The sequence below is a fragment of the Pyricularia oryzae genome, chromosome 5, assembly GCF_000002495.2.
Source record: "Pyricularia oryzae 70-15 chromosome 5, whole genome shotgun sequence".
Taxonomy (NCBI): domain Eukaryota; kingdom Fungi; phylum Ascomycota; class Sordariomycetes; order Magnaporthales; family Pyriculariaceae; genus Pyricularia; species Pyricularia oryzae.
In genome coordinates, this window is record NC_017852.1 from 811,340 (window position 1) to 830,794 (window position 19,455).

Sequence of the window (19,455 nt, forward strand, 5' to 3'; positions counted from 1 at the left end):
CCTTGCAAGCAGCCCGCAATCAAGGCCAATGGTCGCGGCCCTCCAGTCAGCATCAGAACTGGCCATTCACTGCTCTCCAACTGAGCTGTCTGAACGGGACGGTACAGGCCGAAAATTAGCACGATTGGAAAGTTCGCGTGCCCATTCGTTCATAGTTGGATTCTGCAATGAACCAAACAAGCGAGATGGGGGGTGAGATTTAACCCAGTCAGACTTGACATCAAAAAAGAGGGGCGCAGCTTACGTGCATTCACTTGCAGGTGAGAAATACCCATTTTAGACGGGGTTGCTGCTTATGTGTCGCCCAGTATTGAAGCCGCACCAAAGGGCCTGTGTACGGCGTCAGTCGTCGTTTTCGTTTTTTTTTTTTTTTTTTTTTTTTTGTCATATACTTTGCCGGTTTGCTAGCTACTTGGCAGAGCTCTTGTTAATACTCCAGGCGCCAGGCGGTAGTTTGTGTCCGAGTTTGAAAGTCTACGAGTTATTGATGCCTAGCAGAAGTGTCTTTAGAGTATGGTCCAATGATAGAACATCTGCACGTGTCTGTTTTTGTCCGCCGGCATAGTCTGCACGTCAATTCTTTTTCGGTCGAGAATGTTGCTAAATGTAGCATACGCCAGATGCAAGACGACGTTGCATCTCGTCGAACCACTGGTAGCACTAGGAAAGCGGTCTTTCACGATCCCCATGTCAATAGTCAATATCCACTTGATGCTTTCTTTGGAATCAGCTTGCAGATGACGCCCACGAGATCAAGATCTTGGGTGTTGTTTTGTGTGTGTGTGGGTGTGTGTGTGTGTGTGTGTGTGTGTGCGCTCGTGGATACAATCCCCTTTCGGACGATGAATGGGATGGCACACTACCAGGGGCAGAATTAAAAAAGGAAAACAATTAGACCAGGTGAACCAACCAAATGAGAGTATTGAAGGAAACAAAAAAGAACTGCCAGTAATTAGAACGTACGACATACCAGACGGACCAGACGGGAATGAGATGAAGGGTCTGAGGTGAGGTCATCTATCCCGGCTGCCGGTGAACGGTAGGGCTGGTCGCCGCGTATTGTTTGTTTTCTTTTTCTGGATGGGTGCAGGTACAAGTGGTACAAAGGAGCGCAATCAATCACACACCCTAGCCTCCCTGTAGACAGTATTTTTCCAGGTTCAGGCTGGTGTGTTGACCTTGTTTGATTCTTTATTTTTGTTAAACATAACAAAAAAAGCACAAACTCGATCTGGACAAGATTTGCGACACGAAAATTTTCTCTTTAGTTCGATTTTTTTTTCTTTTCTTCTTTTCACAAACCACATCGATCGTCCTTGCTATTTCTTGACCTTCACAATAATAGTGCGTCATATGCATAGGCTTTCGAGTGGGGTAGCGCGTCAGCGTCAGCGAATCTTTCAAACCACGTATCCATGATCATCTTTGTACCGTGGTAGGTTTAGAGGTTTGGCGGCATGCCCCGCACTTTGACAGCTGGTAGATGTGTGTATCTATTTTAAGAGATGGCTTTCCGATAGACCGTCCGTGACAAGACAGTTCATACATTCCAGTTACAAGGTCGTGTATAACATTCCAGCTTACCTTACTAGGTTAAATAAAATTCGAGAGCCAGTTTGTAGCTTGGCTACAGCCGAGGACGCATACCAAGAGAAGAATTATTTCTTCCGGCCCGGGTTGGAAATGCAAAAGATTTCCATCCTTACCGTTTCACGCACACGCCCCCCCATTTTGTCAGGGATTCGAATTCAAACAATGAGGTCCCCCGATGCTGCTGGGTGGAATTCCATTCATTTTTGTTCCGTACCTAGGTCGGTGCCGTAGTTTGCGCAGTGCTTGCATTCTTGTCGTGCGACCCCACCGAGATTCACCCTCCCTTACTCTGCCGGCGCATCAGCCCCGATTTATGGGGGCTTGGAAGGGCGTGGCTTGACCACTCAGGGCTGCTACCGTCGCTTTACCGGGCTGCAAGAGATCGTGCGATGCGACAATTCTTTCTGTGTTTGCTTTTGTTCAAGGCTGCAGGTTAAGTCATGTTGCTCACATCGAACTCGAAAGTGTTAAGTTTCATGTATGTTTGTTTGTTTATGCCTGGGTTGCGTCCGTGCTACACCGAGCCTCGGATTGTGGAGGAAGTTTTCTAGAATGACGATTCGTGACACCTGAGCTTTCGTCCTTTTACCCCCCAGCCTAGCATGGCTTTCACTCAGTTACAGTCAGCAGTAATCTTTGCACACCTACCTAGTGGCATCTATCCGCAGTCATTAATGGGTGGACAAAATAAAAACTCAAAAACACTCAGCGATACCGGTCCAACTCTCCACATTCCACCATCATCATCATCAAATACTATTACCGTAGTCACTGGGCCCTTTTCCGCCCAGTCCATTATACTTTATAGCGGCCCCTCTTTTTTCGACCCGAGTGGCAGAGGCAACCGGTCGGCAGGTACTCTTTGCTTCGGCAAGCCATTGCCGGGTGGGGATGGATTTGTTTCGTTTTGAAGGGCATGACTTTGTGTACGGAGTAGTAAAAAAGTCAACGGTCGCGGGCATGCCCGACGCCACCACTACCACTGCCCCGTGCACAGGCCAGGGTTTGGAACGCTGGTAACTTTTTTTTTACCCGACAAGCCAGGTCAATTGTAAGAGAGTATTTTCCGGGGCTCCAGAAGTGGAGCAGAAACGAAATAAACCTTCATGACGGCTTGTGGAATTCTTTTCTTTCTTCCTTTGTCACCAACAAAAGCAGGGAGTCCCTGTTTGGTCGCACAGACTTTTGAAAGTGGATCCCCCACCGAGTCCACGGTGGTGGAGCCGGTGACGGGCGCTTAGTCTCTATTAATAGCATTTGCTAAACGATCGGTAGAGAGAATAAAAGCATCAATCTACTTCATACAATATACAAAAAAAATTTGCTCCCGAGACCTGCAGGACCCTTTTTTCGATTAAGCATCATCCATCTTGTCATGATATTGAAACCCGATTCACCGAATATCCTCCTCGCAGTCTGCCAAGAGCAGTAGACCCTTGTAGCTTGCTTCTTTTTTAAACACCCAAGAATGCACCAAGAAATGTACTACTGCTAAGGTAGGGTAGTATACCGGTATTGCTATTCTATTTGCGTCTCTTTTGGAGAAAATGAGACTAACTAATTGGAATGTCGGGTCGTCATCATTTGTCAAATCGGTCTGCAGCCCAGCTGTAGCCCACACGACGACTGCATACATTCATGTGAGCACTAGTTTTAGGTTTAGACTTCCTGGTTGGCACTCGCGCTTCAACCTATCGTAGCTTGACAAGAGTATTTTCTACCACTACTCGCAGTAAGATCCTCATTTTGGCATGCCAAACTATAATATCTTTGACCTCGTGATGTGTACAATGGTCTGCCCTCGCATACTGTAGCTAGTCTAGAATTAGCTCCCGAGAGACTGGTTGGATGTATATGAACTATCTAGCTAGAACGAGTGTGGGTTGGAGCTGTTGCTGCTACTACTGCCCTTGCATTGGCGGAAAACAAAATTTACTAGCTCAGCCTGACCAACATTCTTAATTTGTCTTTCTCTTTTTTCCCCTTGTGTCATTCCCCTGGCGTCTAATACAGACGAACCAACGCGCCTATCGGCGCTTCCGTTGAAAGTTGTTTCGTCTAAATGATGATATTCTTCCAGAAAACGCACAGAAGGTTTCAAGTCCGTGTGGCACGGGTCCAAGATGGGACGATCAATCTCACCTGCTTGAGCTTCCTGCATGTAAGGTACTGATGAACCACAATAAAGGGGAAGAAGGAGCAATAACAAAATATTTTACCACGCGAATTTCCATGTTGTATAACCACACACCACGCGAAAAGGAAAAAAAAAAAAAGAAAAAGAAAAGAAAAAAAGGGCCCACCATCGTCACTACCCTTGCCTGCCCAAAGCTGAAGTCCTGAAGATGTATCTGGCACCTCCTTAATACTTGCAGCGGGAAAAAGGAAGATTGCTCGTAGATTTCTGGCAGTAGAAAATAGAAAATATCGAAAACAATAAGATTGCCCTCTCGCAAAATTTCCCTTTCGGGATGCTGTGATGTCCAAGGGTAGGTTTCCACCATCGCGATGAAGGATTCTTTCCCATGTGTACCTTACCTACCCACCTGGATAATTCCCCCGGGTGCAACAAAAGGCAGGCCCCGGTGATTGTCAACACCCTTTTCTCACGGCAATTCAAATTTCAAGTCAGCCTCCTTTCCTACTTGAGAAACTCTCCTCGAGCAAAACACAACCACCCCCTATCGTTTAAAGACAGCTGTTCTAACCCAGGCGTCAATTAGTGTCCCTTGGCATGAGCTGGGGCTCGAGTATATTCGAGGTATACTGGAGTAGTCACTATGTATCCTCCGATGCATCAAGTTCTTTAGCGAGTACAATGACCAAGCATGCGGATTTCCTGGCCGAAGCCTCTTAAGCTTACTTCCCATTCCTCTCAGGGTAGTCGTGCATGGAATTGTCTGCACCAGTGAGGCCTCACCAGGCAGCTTACTATGCACAGCAACACCATGTATAGTCCTGAGGTACACTTGCCAAGGCAGCAAAAATTGAAAAGGGTAAAAAAAAAAAAAAAAAAAAAAAAAAAAAAAAAAGAAGAAATTCACTGCCTTGAGTCCTATTCACATTGATTCCCTATTTTCTCAAATTACCTTTTTTGACTTCTTGCCTCGAAACGCCGTGCCATCCTCCAAAGTGGTATATCCATCTGTCCGAGAAAACAAAACACAATAACAAAGCAAGCAATAAGCGCAAACAGGAACGCCAGAACCCCAAACAGTAACGCCTTTGCCATGTACATGACCAAATGTCCCCAAGTTCAGCGGAGCACAGAATCAACCACGCCTAGTTCGCTTCTTCGTAGATCCTGCAGCTGCCTTCTCCCCGTTCGACTTTTTACCAAAGAGGCGGGCCTGCGTAGCCTGGAACGCTTCCTCTGAGGGCTCACCGCCGTCCTCGTCGTCCTCGTCTTCCGCCGCGCGCTTCTTGCCCTTCTTCTTCGCCTTGGGCGCAGCGGCACCGTACTTCTCGGCCAGCCGGTCCAGGGCGTCCATCCGATCGGCCTGCCTGCCCCGGATCAGCGCCGCAAGCGCATCCTCGCCGCCGGCATCCTTCTTCTTCCCTTTCCCCTTGCCCTTACCCTCCCCGGCAGCACCGCCGCCAAACAACTTGCCATGCACCCCGAGCTCCTTGGCATACTCCTCCGCCTCGGCCGCCTCGCCCTTTGCGTCCTTGACCCTCTTGTCCCTCTTCTTCTTGCTCTCCTTGGTGTACGCCTTGAACCCCTCAACGTCCCCCTTGGAAATCGCCTCGTCGATCCAGGCCCTGAACCGCTCGTCGTCCTCGAGGACGTTGCTGAGCATGACAGACTCGTAGACGACGTCGAGGTCGCCGCGACCGGCCTCGTACGCGGCCAAGACGTCGTCGCGTTCCTCGTCGGAGCCCTTGTACGTGCGCGCAAACTTCTCAATCGCCTCGCCCGACACGGCGTCGGCGAACTGCGCCCGGTAAAAGTCGCTCCAGTCGAAGCCGTCAGAGTCCACGATCGACTCGGACGTCGAGCCCGTCGCGTCGTAGCGGGCCCGCCGCGCCGGGTCAGACAGCACCGCGTACGCAAAGGCGATCTGCTGGAACTTTTCGTGCGCGCTGGCTTTTTGGTCCTCGGGGACCTTGTCTGTTCCGGGGAGGGTTGTCGATTAGCAAGGATAAGTATGCCGAAAGACTTGAGGAATACGATCAAGAAATGAGAATACGTGTAGAGTTTCCATGTCCGATTTGTAGCAGTCACTCACCAGGATGGTTCTTCAATGCGGCCTTTCGGTATGCGGCCTTGACCTGATCTGGAGTGGCCGTATGGTCCAGAGAGAGGACCTCATAAGGATCGATGGTGGGTGGCTCCTCACCCGTTGGCTCCTGGTATGAATCCATAATGAGTGACCGACCGACTGATGATGGTTTTTTTGGTATTCGGTGGTACGTAAACGTGGGATGAAGGATGGGTGGATGGGAAGTAAGTTATGACGCGCTTTCTTTGCTTGTTTCGACGCGTTCCACTTAAGTCAAGTCCGACGCCGGCGGGCCGGTACGCCCCACTGTAATTCATCAGGTACACCCCCACCACCGGCCGTCTACCAGCTCCGTCATCCGCCCCGGACTATATTGCTCTCGCCACCATTCAAACCACATAATATTTCGATGCCCTCCACATACCCGGTAGCTCACCACAATAATTTGACAACAAATTCAACAGTACAAAAAAAAAAAAAAAAAAAAACCCAAGAGAAGAGGGAACACTTAATAAGCCAGCCAAAACAAAATAACAATGACATCCCCAAACAACCCCCCAGACCACAAAGCCCTCATGGCCCAAGCCCTGACCCTCGCCAGATCCTCGCCGTGCCTACCCACAAACTACCGCGTCGGCGCTTTGCTAGTCGACCCATCCCCTTCCACAGCATCATCACAAGAACCCTCCACCCCCTCCTCCCCCACAGTCCTCGCAACAGGCTACACCCTCGAGCTCCCAGGCAACACCCACGCGGAGCAGTGCTGCATCGCCAAGGTCTCCTCGCCAGCAGCCGACGCACCACCCAGCACCGAGCTCCCAGGCGACCAGCAAATACAGCAACTAGCCCTGCCCAGGGGCCGGCTGGCCCTGTACACGACCATGGAGCCGTGCGTGGAGCGCCTGAGCGGCAACCTGCCGTGCGTGCAGCGCATCCTCGCCTACCGGGACTTTATCACCGACGTTTATGTGGGCGTGCTCGAGCCCGACACCTTTGTCAAGGGCAACTCGGGCCGCGCCGTGCTAGAGGCCGCTGGTGTCAAGGTGCATCACGTCGTTGGTCTCGAGGATGAGATTCTCGAGGTTGCAACCGCCGGCCATACTCGCCCTGCCCCCGGGCCGTAGCGGGGGTTTGCATGCGCAAAGGGGTTTTGTGGACTCCCGCTGCAAGCTGTGCGTATTATTGCGTTTAGCGTAGTCATATCCGAAAGACCACTTAATATCAATCTCCCCACTGGTGTTAGCCGTTCACATGGGCGGGCAGCTTCTCTTAGATTTCCAAAAAAAAAAAAAACCTCTTGTTCCTTTTTATTTCCCTCCAGGTCACAGAAGATAAATATTTATCTATACAGCTTTCTATCTGTCTCATCTATCAGCCAGCTTTCTAAAAAATATGCTATGCCGAATATGCCTCGCATGATGAAATGCAAGAAAAAAAATCACAGTAGCGAGCGCCCAAATCCCGAGCAACAATTTTTGTGCCACGCTTATTTCACTGACGCCTTTTGTTGAAAACCCCTTTTTACCCAGTCATCCTTTGAACGCTCCCAATAAAAAAAAAACCCAAATGCTTCAAAATGACAAAAATGCCCCGGTGAATGGGTATAGTAGTTGAGACCAGAAAAAAAATGAAAACAAAAAGTGAAAGTCAGACGCTGTTGAATGTACGTCCATGTATCTCACAACAAACGGGAACCGAATGGTCTTTTGACCTCTTAAAACAGACCGTCAATCTCGCCAGTCTCAAGATCAACGTCGACATTGAGATATCCAGGTGCCGTAGGCAGACCAGGAATAGTCTGAATGTCAGCAGCGAGAGCGTACCTGCAACAGAGACACGAAATCACGTCAGTAAACCAATCCTACAAACCGCTGACCAACCGTCGCAGTTAGTGAAACCGGGAAAACTCACAGGTAGCCAGCTCCAGCCGCCATCCTAACGTCCCTGATGGGCACTGTGAAGCCCTTGGGCGCACCCTTGAGCTCGGGGTCGTGCGATGTTGAGTACTGAGTCTTAGCGATGCAAATCGGCAGGTTTCCGAATCCTTGGCGTGTATAAGTCTCGACCTTCTTCTGGGCTAACTCTGAGAACTCCACAGCTGCCGCACCGTACATGTCCTTGGCGATCTTCTCAATACGCTCCTGGACAGTTCCCTCCAGGCTGTAAAGCAGCTTGAAGTCGGGCTTGGGCAGGTCGCTGGCTGCAATGACAGCCTGGGCGAGGTCAATCGCTCCCTTGCCACCCTCGGCCCAGTGGTTGGAGAGCACAGCGTCAACGGCACCTGCGGCTAGTGACTCTTCCCGCACGACGGCGACCTCGGCGTCAGTGTCGGTCGAAAACTTGTTGATAGCCACGACCACGGGCACACCGTACTGCTTGGCGTTCTCGATCTGCTTGCGCAGGTTCGTGCAGCCAGCCCTCAGCGTCTCAACATTCTCCTCCTTGTAGACAGGGCTGAGCGGAGCGCCAGGGGTGATGGGCGGGCCGCCGCCGTGGACCTTGATGGCGCGCACGGTGGCGACGATAACGACAACATCCGGAACAAGGCCTGAAGTGCGGCACTTGATGTTGAAGAAGCGTTCGCCGCCCATGGTGAAGTCGAAACCAGCTTCGGTTACGACAAAGCCAGTGTTGGCCGAGTGGTCCTCGTCAGGCTCGGTGCCAACCAGCTTGAGGGCAATCTTGTCGGCAAGAATCGAGCTGTTACCGATACTGATGTTGGCAAAGGGGCCGGCGTGAACAAAGACGGGCGTGCCCTCCAGGGTCTGCATCAGGTTGGGCTTGATGGCGTCACGCATCAACGCGGTCAAGGCACCACCAGCACCAATGTCGTCGCAAGTGACGGGGTCTCCGCTTCGTGATGTGGCAACAACCATGCTGCCCAGGCGCTCGCGCATGTCTGCCAAGCTAGTGCTCAGCGCCAAGATAGCCATACACTCGCTGGCAACCGAGATATCAAAGCCGCTCTCACGGGTCTGACCCTTCTCGGTAGGCGCAGTGCCAATGGTGATTCCACGCAGGTGACGGTCATTGACATCCAGTACACGCCTCCAGGTAATGGTCTCGGGGTCGATATCCAGCCTCACGAAGCGGCTGATCTCTTCCTCTGTGAGCTCTGCCGGGTCGGTTTTGGTGATTCCAAGCTTCTTCAGGCGGCGGAACATGATGGGAGCAAACTCTCGCTTTCCGTTCTTCACCGGAACCAGACGCTTGAAGAGACCGGCATCCTTGGATGTGTTCTCGTGGAAAATACGCGTGTCAATAGCAGCAGCCAGAAGGTTGTTTGCAGCAGTAATGGCGTGGATGTCACCAGTGAGATGCAGGTTGAACTCGTCCATGGGAATGACCTGACTGTAGCCACCACCGGCAGCGCCACCCTTGATGCCGAAAGTCGGGCCTTGGCTGGGCTGTCTGACGTTGGCAAATGTTGGGCGTCCCAAGTGACCACCAAGGGCCTGAGCAATACCCATAGTCGTCGTCGACTTTCCTTCTCCCAACGGGGTAGGGGTGATGCCAGTGACAACCACATAGCGACCGTTGCGACGATGCTTAAGGCGGTCGAGCAGACTGAGGTCAACTTTTGCCTTGTATGCACCGTAAGGCTCCAGCTCGGAGGCGCCGATGCCAACCTCCTCAGCAACGCGGACAATCTGCTTGGGGACCTGGGCCCTGGAGATGGCAATGTCCGAGGGTACGGGGTCAAGCAGCTTGAGCGGCAACGGCACGGTCTTGCGATTCTTCTGACGCTGCGTGTGCATGGTTGCCGAATCGACAACGTTCTGGAGCAGCATGGCCACAGTCATGGGGCCAACACCACCGGGCACAGGTGTGATGTGGGACGCCACCTGAGCGGCAGATTCGAAGTCGACATCGCCAACGAGACGTTGGCCAGACTTCTTGGAGGCATCAGGGATGTAGTTGGTGCCGACGTCAATGACAACGGCGCCCGGCTTGAGCCACTCCCCCTTGACAAAGCCAGCCTTGCCAATGGCTGCGACAACAATGTCAGCAGCCTTCAAGTGGTCTTGGAGGCCGACAGTCCTGGAGTGGCATACGGTAACGGTGGCATCGGCGTTCTTGAGCAGGTAGCTCACAGGGCTGCCCACAATGTCACTGCGACCAAGAACTACTGCATTCTTCCCCTTCAGATCCACACCAGCCTCCTCGAGCAGAACCATGATGCCCTTGGGAGTGCATGGGATGAAGTAAGGGCGGCCGCCCTTCTTGGCCAGCTCGCCAATGTTTGTCGCACCAAAGCCATCAACGTCCTTCTCGTCAGCCACGGCCGAGGTGACGGCGTACTCATCGAGGTGCTTTGGCAATGGTAGCTGAACAAGGACACCGTGGATGTTGGGGTCGTTGTTAATACGGTGCAATTGGTTGAGCAGCTCAGCCTCCGAGATGGTCTCGGGATAGTGGAGCAGTTCACATTGTATGCCAGCCTGGAAAAAAAAGTCAGCAAAGTCATGCATACCGAGGCGACAGAATGCGGGGTTCCATACCTCTTCGGCGGCCTTGAGCTTCATGCGAACATAGGTGGCTGCATATAAGGTAAGTGGGAGTAGTCAGTCATCCAGACATTGATTGATTGTAGGTTTTGATCATAACCTATGCTCATCGTCTGGTTTAGGGAATCAGGGACGGCTCTTACAAGAATCAGATCTGTCACCAACTAGAAGCAAGGTAGAGTGTTAGTCACATTATATGCAACCCAAATAATGTTCAGACAAGACAACCAAAGAAGAAGAAAAGTTACCTTGGATGATGTTAAGGCACGGCTTATAGTGGGGGTTCACGGCCTGTTTCTCATCGATTTCGGCGTGAAGCCTCTCCCTTATTTTCTTGGCAATAGCCGTTCCGTCAATCTTGATGGCGGCCATGTCGCTGCTGGGTTTTGAGCTGCTAGTCGCAAAGTCCCTCTTCTGCGAAAATTGCCCTCTGGAACTAGAACTAGTCCTTGGTAGGTGGTGTAGGTGATGGCGGGAGACCAGAGCCAGAGGATTTTGTGGCCCTCGAAGGGTGGCACGTGGATCTGGGGAACAAGTTAGGCTGGGCAGGCGGTATCGGCCAGGGTGGGTAGCCGCGGTGGCAGCAGCAGGCTCAGTCTGGAGTCTTATCGCAGATGAGTCGTTGGATGATGACTGCAGGTTAAGCGTGTGACGTGCAGCAGCAAGAGAAGAAAACCTTGCCAAACTCGTGCTCCTCGAGTTGGGATGCAAACTGGTGGTACGAGAACACCTGCGCATCGTGGAAGCTAGTCTAAGTTTTCCATCAGCTATCATTTTTGCGGTTTAAAAAGGAGTCTGGCCAAGTTTGCCGCCTGATTCTTTTTAATTCGTTGTCGGCAGCGGTCGCTTGTGTCCGATAGACGCCCGATGGCGTTTTTTTTTTTTTTTTTTTTTTAATGATGATATGACAAACAAAATTGTGACTCAAAGAGTGGAGCGTATTGATAAAAGGGATTTCGCCAGGATATCCCTTTGCGATACTGACGATAAAAAAAACAAAGAAAAAAAAAAGCCAAAAATATTCAATCTAAATTGATGACTTTCAAAAGACTCGTACGCTCTTAGTCTGCTTTGCTAACAAGAGTCTTGGAAATATGAGCCAAGCAACAGTCACCATTTTTACCTTCATGCTCGGGGTGCGGCCTTTGTCTCTTTAATAAAGCCGATGGTCTAACAGGGAGCCACAGTGTCGCGATTCAAGATCGCAGCATCACACCGGTTCCAATCAATGGAGTATCTCGACTGTAACATTGTTTGAAACTTTCTAACTTGTTGTTCGCACTCTAAATGTGCGAAGTCCCCACCGCGCGTCCGACAGGTTTGCGGTGTGTCGAAACATTGCCAAGCAAGGAAAGATAATTAGCCAAACATCAATATTTCACTGCGAGCTTGACCCTGTTCTTAGGCTGGTCGCTGCACTTCTGCAGAGTGTCCCACGTCGTAAAGATGCAGGTTTAGCCTAGGTAAGGAAGCGTTTCTACGCTTGTCATTTGTTGACGATCGCACATGCGATTGGTAGCATTGCACTGTAGCCAGTAGGGTTTTCAAGGTGAGGCGAGGTGTGCGTTGCCTCTGCCTGAGATTTACTCTTTGTGGACGTTGTTTCGGTCATAGTGCTCTGCTGCCAGTAAGTACCAACCTAGGGGTACCTACCTTAAGTAAGGTACGGTACCTAGACCTAGTACTTACTGTCTGTACCTTGTCAAGTTGTCTGCCAGGTACTCAAGTTCAAATTCAAAGCCAGGTAATTACGACAGGGTACCTCAAAGGCGGTGACTAAAAATTGGTGACTGGTCCCTTAGCGCACAAGTGAGGGGCGCGGAGCTGTCAGCGCTTTTTTTTCGGCCAAAAGTTGCCCCTCCCAAAACCTCCAAGTGACATAGCAGGCAAAAAACATGCAGCGCACAACACAATCGCCCTTATCAAAAAATTGTTCCACATCCCGCGAACAAGGGCCAGACCAACACCACCAACCATCGCGATTACTATTTTACGACCCAACCCCAAACGACTAAACCTCCACCTTGTCGTTGACCATTCGCGATACCCCAGACTCTTGATCTCAACTTTGAACATCAAGAGAACTCAAACAAACCAGCCAAGATGAGACCCATCCTTCTTTCGGGCCACGAAAGGGCCCTGACCCAAGTCAAGTGCGCATCCTCCATCTATGCCCGCCCCATCGCACCATATCACATGATGCTGGCCATCTACGTGCAGTGTTATATCATATAACTTCATATATATATTTTTTTTGGCTGGGCTCCCCGTCGGCGCGTCCCATTGTGACCTCTTCCGGTCCCTTGGTCTCTATTCCTCCAACCTAACATCATGCTGACCTTCTCGTGCGCGTCGTCCGTAGATTCAACCCCGACGGCGACCTCATCTTCTCGGTAGCCAAGGATCAGCACATCTGCGTCTGGTTCGCACACAATGGCGAGCGCCTGGGTACCTACCACGGCCACCAGGGTGCCATCTGGACCGTCGACTGCGACCCGACCAGCACCATCATCGCTACTGGTTCCGCCGACAACACCATCAAGCTGTGGGAGATCAAGACGGGCCGCTGCCTCCACACCTGGGAGTTCCCCACCGCCGTCAAGAGGGTCGAGTTCAGCCCCGACGGCACTAGGCTGCTCGGTGTTACCGAGAAGCGCATGGGCCACCTCGGAACCATCGTCGTCCTCGACGTCAAGCTTGACGTTGACGCAGAGCAGAACCCCGAGAGGGCCATGACCATCGTCTGTGACGAGAGCAAGGCCACTGTTGCTGGATGGAGTTACCTTGCCAAGTATATCATTGCCGGTCACGAGGACGGCTCAGTCTCGCAATACGACGCCAAGGTGAGTTTGCAGTGCTTGTGATGGAGACGGGGCGTTTTAATGTCCATGAGACCTTCGTATATGTCGTCACTGGCAGGTGGGCAAACGAATATCTTGAGCAAAGTTCTAACCACACGAAAATCCACAGAACGGCGATCAACTCCACTCAGTTCAGATCCATGACATGGGTAGTGAGATCAGGGACCTTCAGTGGTCGCAGGACCGCACTTACTTCATCACGGCCTCCAAGGACAAGACCGCTAAGCTCGTCACTGCCCGGGACCTCGAGGTTCTCAAGACATACCCCGCGGATACACCGCTGAATAGCGCTGTCATCACCCCCAAGAAGGACTACGTCATCCTCGGTGGTGGTCAGGCCGCCATGGACGTTACCACCACCTCTGCTCGCCAGGGTAAATTCGAGGCTAGGTTCTACCATAAGATCTTTGAGGACGAGATCGGCCGTGTCAGGGGTCACTTCGGTCCTTTGGTAAGATTGCTCCCTATTCGAACCTTTGAGCAAGAACGAAAAATTGTTGTATACGGTTTTGTGACAGAATTCTTACTGACATGACACCCATCGCGAATAGAACTACGTCGCTGCTGAGCCAAACGGCAAGGGTTACGCCTCTGGCGGTGAGGACGGTTACGTCCGTGTACACCAGTTCGACAAGGGCTACTTTGACTTTATGTACGAGGTTGAGAGGGAAAGGAAGAACAAGATGGAGCAGGCACAGCAATAAGCCATCAAAGAAAAAAAGAAAGAATATCAACGATTTTTTCTCTATCTTGGGTTTTTGATCTCCGCGAATGGTTTTATAACGGAAGGCAAAAAATAGGCGCCTGGAGTGGGCGGTCCAGCCCGCAGTTTGTTTCGCTTATTTTTCTCTTTTTTTTTCATGGTTTTTCTCGGTCCTTGCTTGTTTTTATTCATTTTTTTTCTTGGTTCATAAGTTTGTTCACCTGAGGGGGCATCACACAGCGTTTTCTTGGTAAATATTTTCCTTTTTTTCTTCTTTTCTCGCATGGAGGGCAAACGAAGGGGAAAGATAAAAGAAAAAGGGGCTTTAATCAACGGGCGTTTTCATGACCACAAGAGAAAAGAATGAAAGCCAAAAAGAGTTGCACCACTTTCAAAAAAAATCACTCAGGAGAACGGTTCGGTAGTGCTAAATGGCAACAACGACGACGATGGGATGCTTCACAAAAGAAAAACAAGATTTTTCCCAGCTCTCTTACTATCTCTCGTAATCCCCCCAAGGTCTACGCACTTGTGCCCATTCTGCATATTTCTCCCGCAATGAGTAGTACCATTTCTCCCTCCCAAGAGCGTCTCCTTCCATCTTGTCCCGAAAGTCGGAGTGAAAAACAGCACAAAGTGCACAAAAGTTGAAAAGAATTACCTACCCCTGAAGCCAAGCTTGTCTATGTCGTCAAAACACCCGAGAACGCCACATGTCTCTTTTTTTGTTATGCCCATCAAAGAGTTCCAAACAGATATGTACAAGGAGAGTGTGAATTACTGAAGAAAAGACAATGTATATGGGCGTTGTTTATTTCTTCTTGCCCTTGGCCTTGCTCTTGGCCGGAGGTGCAGGTGATGTGTTGGAGTTGACGCTTGATGCCCTCGACGGAGCTGCCGAGTTGTTTTTGCTTGCTGTCGTTGACTTGACATTATCCAGTGTCTTGTTCTGTAATTCAAACACATTAGTACACATTCCTTCAGTGGTCTGCAACATCTTTGCCAAGTTTACGTACCTTGACCCCGTTCTTGGCCTTCTTCTTTGGAGGTGCCATTCCCAGGATGCTGTCCTCGTCATTCTCCTCATCATCAACGTCACGCTTGGCACGGCCGTTTGCGGTTCCGTTGGTGCCCTTGGTCGTGTTCATGTCGTCGAACTCCTTGACAATGGTAGTGAGCAGGGTGGTTGCGCGACGGCTGAGCTCGGTTGGGGTGCGGCTCAAAAAGAACCAGTCAAAGCGGAAGAGTGCGCTATCACGGATCTCGTCTCTGATGGTCTCAAAGATGCCGTCAGAGTCGATACCATGCTTGTCAAGTTGGACGAGCAAGAACCGGTCCTCTTCTTCGGTATACACCTTTTTGTTTGTTGTCGACACCGAGTAATTGATCTTGAGCTGCTGCAATGGTACACGGTACTGCGACATCTTCTTGCGTAGCATCTTGCGCTGATGCTCGATCTTGCGGAGCTTCTCCTCACCGTCCTCGATCGTCTTGATGTATTTATGATAGTCGGCAATTTCGGTGTAGCGCTGCCAAAAGACCTTGGAGTAGGCCTTGATTTCCGCAGCCGTCTTGCCCACCACTTCGGTGGCGATGCCCTCAAAATCGTTTCGCCCAAACTTGTGGCAACCATTGACGAATTGTTGGAAGTCCCTGCGGTTCCATTCCGAGAATCCTTCCTCTGAAAGCTCCTGTTTCCGCTGCTGCTCTTCCTCGGTGAGTGGCGTGGCGTTGTCAATTTCTTGCTGATCAAGAGCCTGCTCAGCCTCCCGGTCCGACAGGGTAGCATCATCGCCGTCGGGCAGAGGCACCTTGTAGCCAATCTCCTTGCGGTAGAAAGCAGTCTCCCTATCCTGCAGGTCACGAAGCTCTGGTGGAAAGAACTGATAATCCTGTATGTGTACCTGCTTCGGGGGACGAGGCGCTTTGGGTTTGACCTCTTTGGGCTGGCCTGTGTGGCCGTAGATGGCCTGGCGGTAGTACTTATCCACCGAGTAGGTCTGCTCCTTGCGCTCTCGTTTGGCTGGGTTGATCCAGTTGGCCCCTATATCCTTGCTCTTGTTCACCAGGGCAAAGTTCTCGCCATTCCAGTCGTAGGCAGACTCGGACGAGAACTTCTGCAGGTCATCGATACCAAGCTTCTCGTAACGAGCGTTGAGCTCGCGAGTACGGCTTTCACCGGAAGCAAGCATGGCTTCGATGTCGTCATCTTGGATGTCGTCGGCAGACTTGACCACATCACCATCGGAATCCTTGTTGAAAACTTTGGCCGCGCCGTGCTGGATCATCGACAGCAGCTCGTCCTTGTTCGCCGCTGCTTTGGCAGCAACTTGAGCCCTGCCTTGCTGGATAACCAACCTGTCCAGATGCAGCTTCTGTGCAGCACGCTCCAAGACCTTTTCCTCAATAGTATTGTCCACCAGGAAGCGGTAGACGTAGACTTGCTTTGTTTGACCGATACGGTGAGCTCGATCCATAGCCTGCAAGTCGGCCTGGGGATTCCAATCGCTGTCGAACAGAATGACAATGTCTGCAGTAGTCAGGTTGATTCCCAAGCCACCGGCACGAGTAGTCAGAAGGAAGACGAACTTCTCCGAACCGGGCTTGTTGTACTCGTCGATGGCAGCGATTCTGTCCTCGTGGGCGGTACCTCCATCGATACGGCTATACTTGTACTCCCTGAAAACACAGTAGTCTTCCAGGATGTCCAAAACACGACTCATTTGGGAGAAGATGAGCACACGGCTTCCTTGAGCTTTCAGACGCTTCAACAACTTGTCCAGGACTACCATTTTGCCCGAGTTGTAGACCAGGTGCTCGTCAGTGGTATATGGCGGACCGGGCTCAGCGCCCTCGAACAGGTAAGGATGGTTACAGCACTTCCGAAGCTGCATGACAATGTTAAGAAGTCTGGTCTTGGACTCGCGCTTGCCATTGGCGCCGTTCACTGCATCAATGTCCTTCTCCAGAATCTTTTGATACCATGTGCGTTGCATCTCGGTCATTTTGAGATACAAATTGACTTCCTTCTTGGGTAGCAGGCTCTTTTCCACATCAGCCTTCACACGGCGCAGTAGGAAAGGTCGCAGGACACGGTGTAGTTGCTGAACCACAGTATCCGAGTCTTGACCTTCACCTGAGAACCACTGGTCGAAGGCCTCCGAGTCTCCAAACACGTCTGGTAGAAGAAAGTTGAGCAAAGCCCAAAGCTCATGGATGTTGTTCTGCAGCGGGGTGCCAGTGATCAGGAGACGGTTACGCGAGTTGAATAACCTGATGACCTGAGCCAGGGAAGACTCTTCATTCTTGATGCGATGGGCTTCGTCGATGATGATGTACTCCCAGGCGAACTTCTTCAAGTGGCTCTTCTCGCGGAGGATCATCTCGTAACTGGTGATACAGACGTCGAAACTCTCGTCGACAAGACGTTCGGCAATCAAGGCTGCGCGCTCCTCCTTGGCTCCCTGCAAGACAAGCACATTGACCTCGGGAGTCCACTTTCCAAATTCGCGCTTCCAGTTGTCCAGGGTCGACTTGGGTACTATGACCAGGTGAGGGCCCGTAATGCCCATAATGTGCCGGAGGTATCCCAGAAAAGATATGGTTTGTAGCGTCTTTCCGAGACCCATCTCGTCGGCAAGAATGCCCGAAATACCATTTTCGTGTAGTGAGATCAGCCAGTTAAGACCTGCAATCTGGTAGTCTCGCATGGTGCCCTGGATGAAAGCAGGGGACTCGCGAAAGACCGTTTCGGCCGATCCTCCGTGCTTCTCGTCCTTGAGCAGCTCTGCGTCCTCCTCGGCTTCTGTCCGGCGAACCCTACCGCTAGACGCGCCACCCTGGCGACTGGCTCCCTTCTTTCCCTTGGTCGCTTCCTGGTTTTGCGCATCGATCTTCTCCATGATGTTGCGGATGTTGGGGTCGGGGTTGGTCTCGATGAAGTGACGGAAAAGGTCCGTTAGGCCCAAGAGATACCGGAATCGCCGCAGAGTATCATCCTCCTATCGAAGCAAACGCTGTCAGTCGGCTGCTGCGCATTTGAAGAGCTCTGTACATAGTCGAGACAAGACCTGCTGCATACCTTGGACTCGCCAAGGCGGTCGTGTTTCCTGCCAAATATACTCCTGCGAAGCTGGTTTGCTTCTGTGCGACGCTTGCGGCCGTCCACTGTCAAGTCTCCAGCGACGCTGCTTGCTGTGGTGTTTGGGTTGGTATCTGAATCGGTATAATCGGGGGTCTCGTCCACTTCCTGTAATCGTCCATTCGTTGCGGATCCGTCAGTAACGTGCGCCTGTCATCGACCGAGCTTTCTTGGGGAACAGGCGAAACGCTCACCATCTCATCGCCTCGGCGCTTTGCGCTCTCAGGCGCGGCGTCCACCATTGACGCGTCGGTATCGGCGGCGGCGCTGGCCCGCGACGCTCGAGGCATTGTGCTGATATTTGATTTTCCCAGTAAGTACCATCCACTTACACGCGCCTGGGACGCGCCTTTTCGCTCCTATCAATGGCTTTTGAAATCCAGAGATGTCTGGTTCTTGTCGTGAGATTCCCTGGTTTTATATTTGGAGACCATATGTCGTGTAGGAAGGAAAACTGAAGCTGCGAATGTCGAAAAGCGGGATGGGGGGAGAAAGTTCGCAAGACGTGAAGTAGAGCAGGGTGAGGTACCCAAAATTCCACCTTACGCGTCCCAATCCGGCTTAGCTCGGCACGAAAGGGAAGAGGTGGGTATCACGTGAGCGCGACGCGATTTCTCATGCAAGCATTTTATCGCAGCAAAGCTAAGACACCAATCACATTCTCGCCGTCCGACCTACCCTGTCTCGCAAACCGGTATACGGTAGTAACAGTGCACTGAGTCCAGTTTGCTCTGCCTTACAAACTCTGAACGAGCAAGGGTCTGCCGTAGTCGGCCAGAAGCATTTACTTCTCACCGTTAAATTCTCCGCCACAGCCCTCCCTTGCTCCTCTGACCTCAGCACAACTTGAACATCTGGCTTATGCTATACCCTCTCCGTTGCTCCATGTTAAAGCTTTCCGCATATCGGAACACAGCTTTTCGACTGTGGATACAACCAAGTGGCTACAATACAGGCAGGTAGTGTGCTGATAGATGCGTGTTTAAGGGGTAGATAAACGAGAATATAAATAATATTGAGACCGGTTTCGCAACCCTTTCTAACTACTGCTGCTAGATGGTTCATCCCTGATCTTCGTCAAAACAATCAGCCTCAACTCCAGTGGCTGACGACACAGAAAAGACGAATAATAGCGTATTTTGTTAGCCAGTAGATGCAAGCGTGGGGTACACCAGCCGGTGGCAAGTATCGAGTATGGGTCAAGGAATGATTGATACCACATACTGTTTACGGGTCTGCATAGATAAGGTAGCCGATGATAGAAATAGCCGCATCAACTCACCACAAATAATACAATGCCATTTGGCGCAGTTTACAAGGGACCAAAGGACAAGTAACCGTCAAGCCGTCAACTAACTTAACCTGACAAGCTTGATCGCTTCGTCACTACCACCTACCCTGGACTGAACAACGGCTTCGACCCTGA

The 19,455-nt window shown here is 51.2% G+C and overlaps 5 protein-coding genes across 5 annotated transcripts; 2 read left to right on the forward strand and 3 right to left on the reverse strand.

Annotated features, from left to right (window-relative positions):
- Positions 1 to 4,626: 4,626 nt before the first annotated feature.
- On the reverse strand, positions 4,627 to 6,059 carry MGG_01016 (chaperone dnaJ 6). Its single transcript, XM_003717880.1, has 2 exons — positions 5,823 to 6,059; positions 4,627 to 5,704 (listed from the first exon to the last, which is right to left on the reverse strand). Exons 1-2 carry the CDS (start codon positions 5,956 to 5,958, stop codon positions 4,866 to 4,868), a joined length of 975 nt encoding a protein of 324 aa, XP_003717928.1. The 5' UTR covers positions 5,959 to 6,059; the 3' UTR covers positions 4,627 to 4,865.
- Positions 6,060 to 6,352: 293 nt separating this feature from the next.
- On the forward strand, positions 6,353 to 6,940 carry MGG_14638 (cytidine and deoxycytidylate deaminase zinc-binding domain-containing protein; the record flags this gene model as incomplete). The annotated part of the gene is made up of 1 exon (XM_003717881.1): positions 6,353 to 6,940. One exon carries the CDS (start codon positions 6,353 to 6,355, stop codon positions 6,938 to 6,940), a length of 588 nt encoding a protein of 195 aa, XP_003717929.1.
- A 164-nt stretch (positions 6,941 to 7,104) lies between these two features.
- On the reverse strand, positions 7,105 to 11,429 carry MGG_01014 (C-1-tetrahydrofolate synthase). The gene is made up of 5 exons (XM_003717882.1): positions 10,573 to 11,429; positions 10,468 to 10,488; positions 10,319 to 10,356; positions 7,728 to 10,258; positions 7,105 to 7,639 (listed from the first exon to the last, which is right to left on the reverse strand). Exons 1-5 carry the CDS (start codon positions 11,096 to 11,098, stop codon positions 7,531 to 7,533), a joined length of 3,225 nt encoding a protein of 1,074 aa, XP_003717930.1. The 5' UTR covers positions 11,099 to 11,429; the 3' UTR covers positions 7,105 to 7,530.
- Positions 11,430 to 12,225: 796 nt separating this feature from the next.
- On the forward strand, positions 12,226 to 14,395 carry MGG_01013 (eukaryotic translation initiation factor 3 39 kDa subunit). The gene is made up of 4 exons (XM_003717883.1): positions 12,226 to 12,477; positions 12,687 to 13,167; positions 13,295 to 13,636; positions 13,737 to 14,395. The coding sequence occupies exons 1-4, from the start codon at positions 12,428 to 12,430 to the stop codon at positions 13,887 to 13,889; spliced, it is 1,026 nt and encodes a 341-aa protein (XP_003717931.1). The 5' UTR covers positions 12,226 to 12,427; the 3' UTR covers positions 13,890 to 14,395.
- MGG_01012 (ISWI chromatin-remodeling complex ATPase ISW2) lies at positions 13,990 to 18,508 on the reverse strand. Its single transcript, XM_003717884.1, has 4 exons — positions 18,224 to 18,508; positions 17,970 to 18,137; positions 14,905 to 17,889; positions 13,990 to 14,837 (listed from the first exon to the last, which is right to left on the reverse strand). Exons 1-4 carry the CDS (start codon positions 18,317 to 18,319, stop codon positions 14,700 to 14,702), a joined length of 3,387 nt encoding a protein of 1,128 aa, XP_003717932.1. The 5' UTR covers positions 18,320 to 18,508; the 3' UTR covers positions 13,990 to 14,699.
- Positions 18,509 to 19,455: the final 947 nt, after the last annotated feature.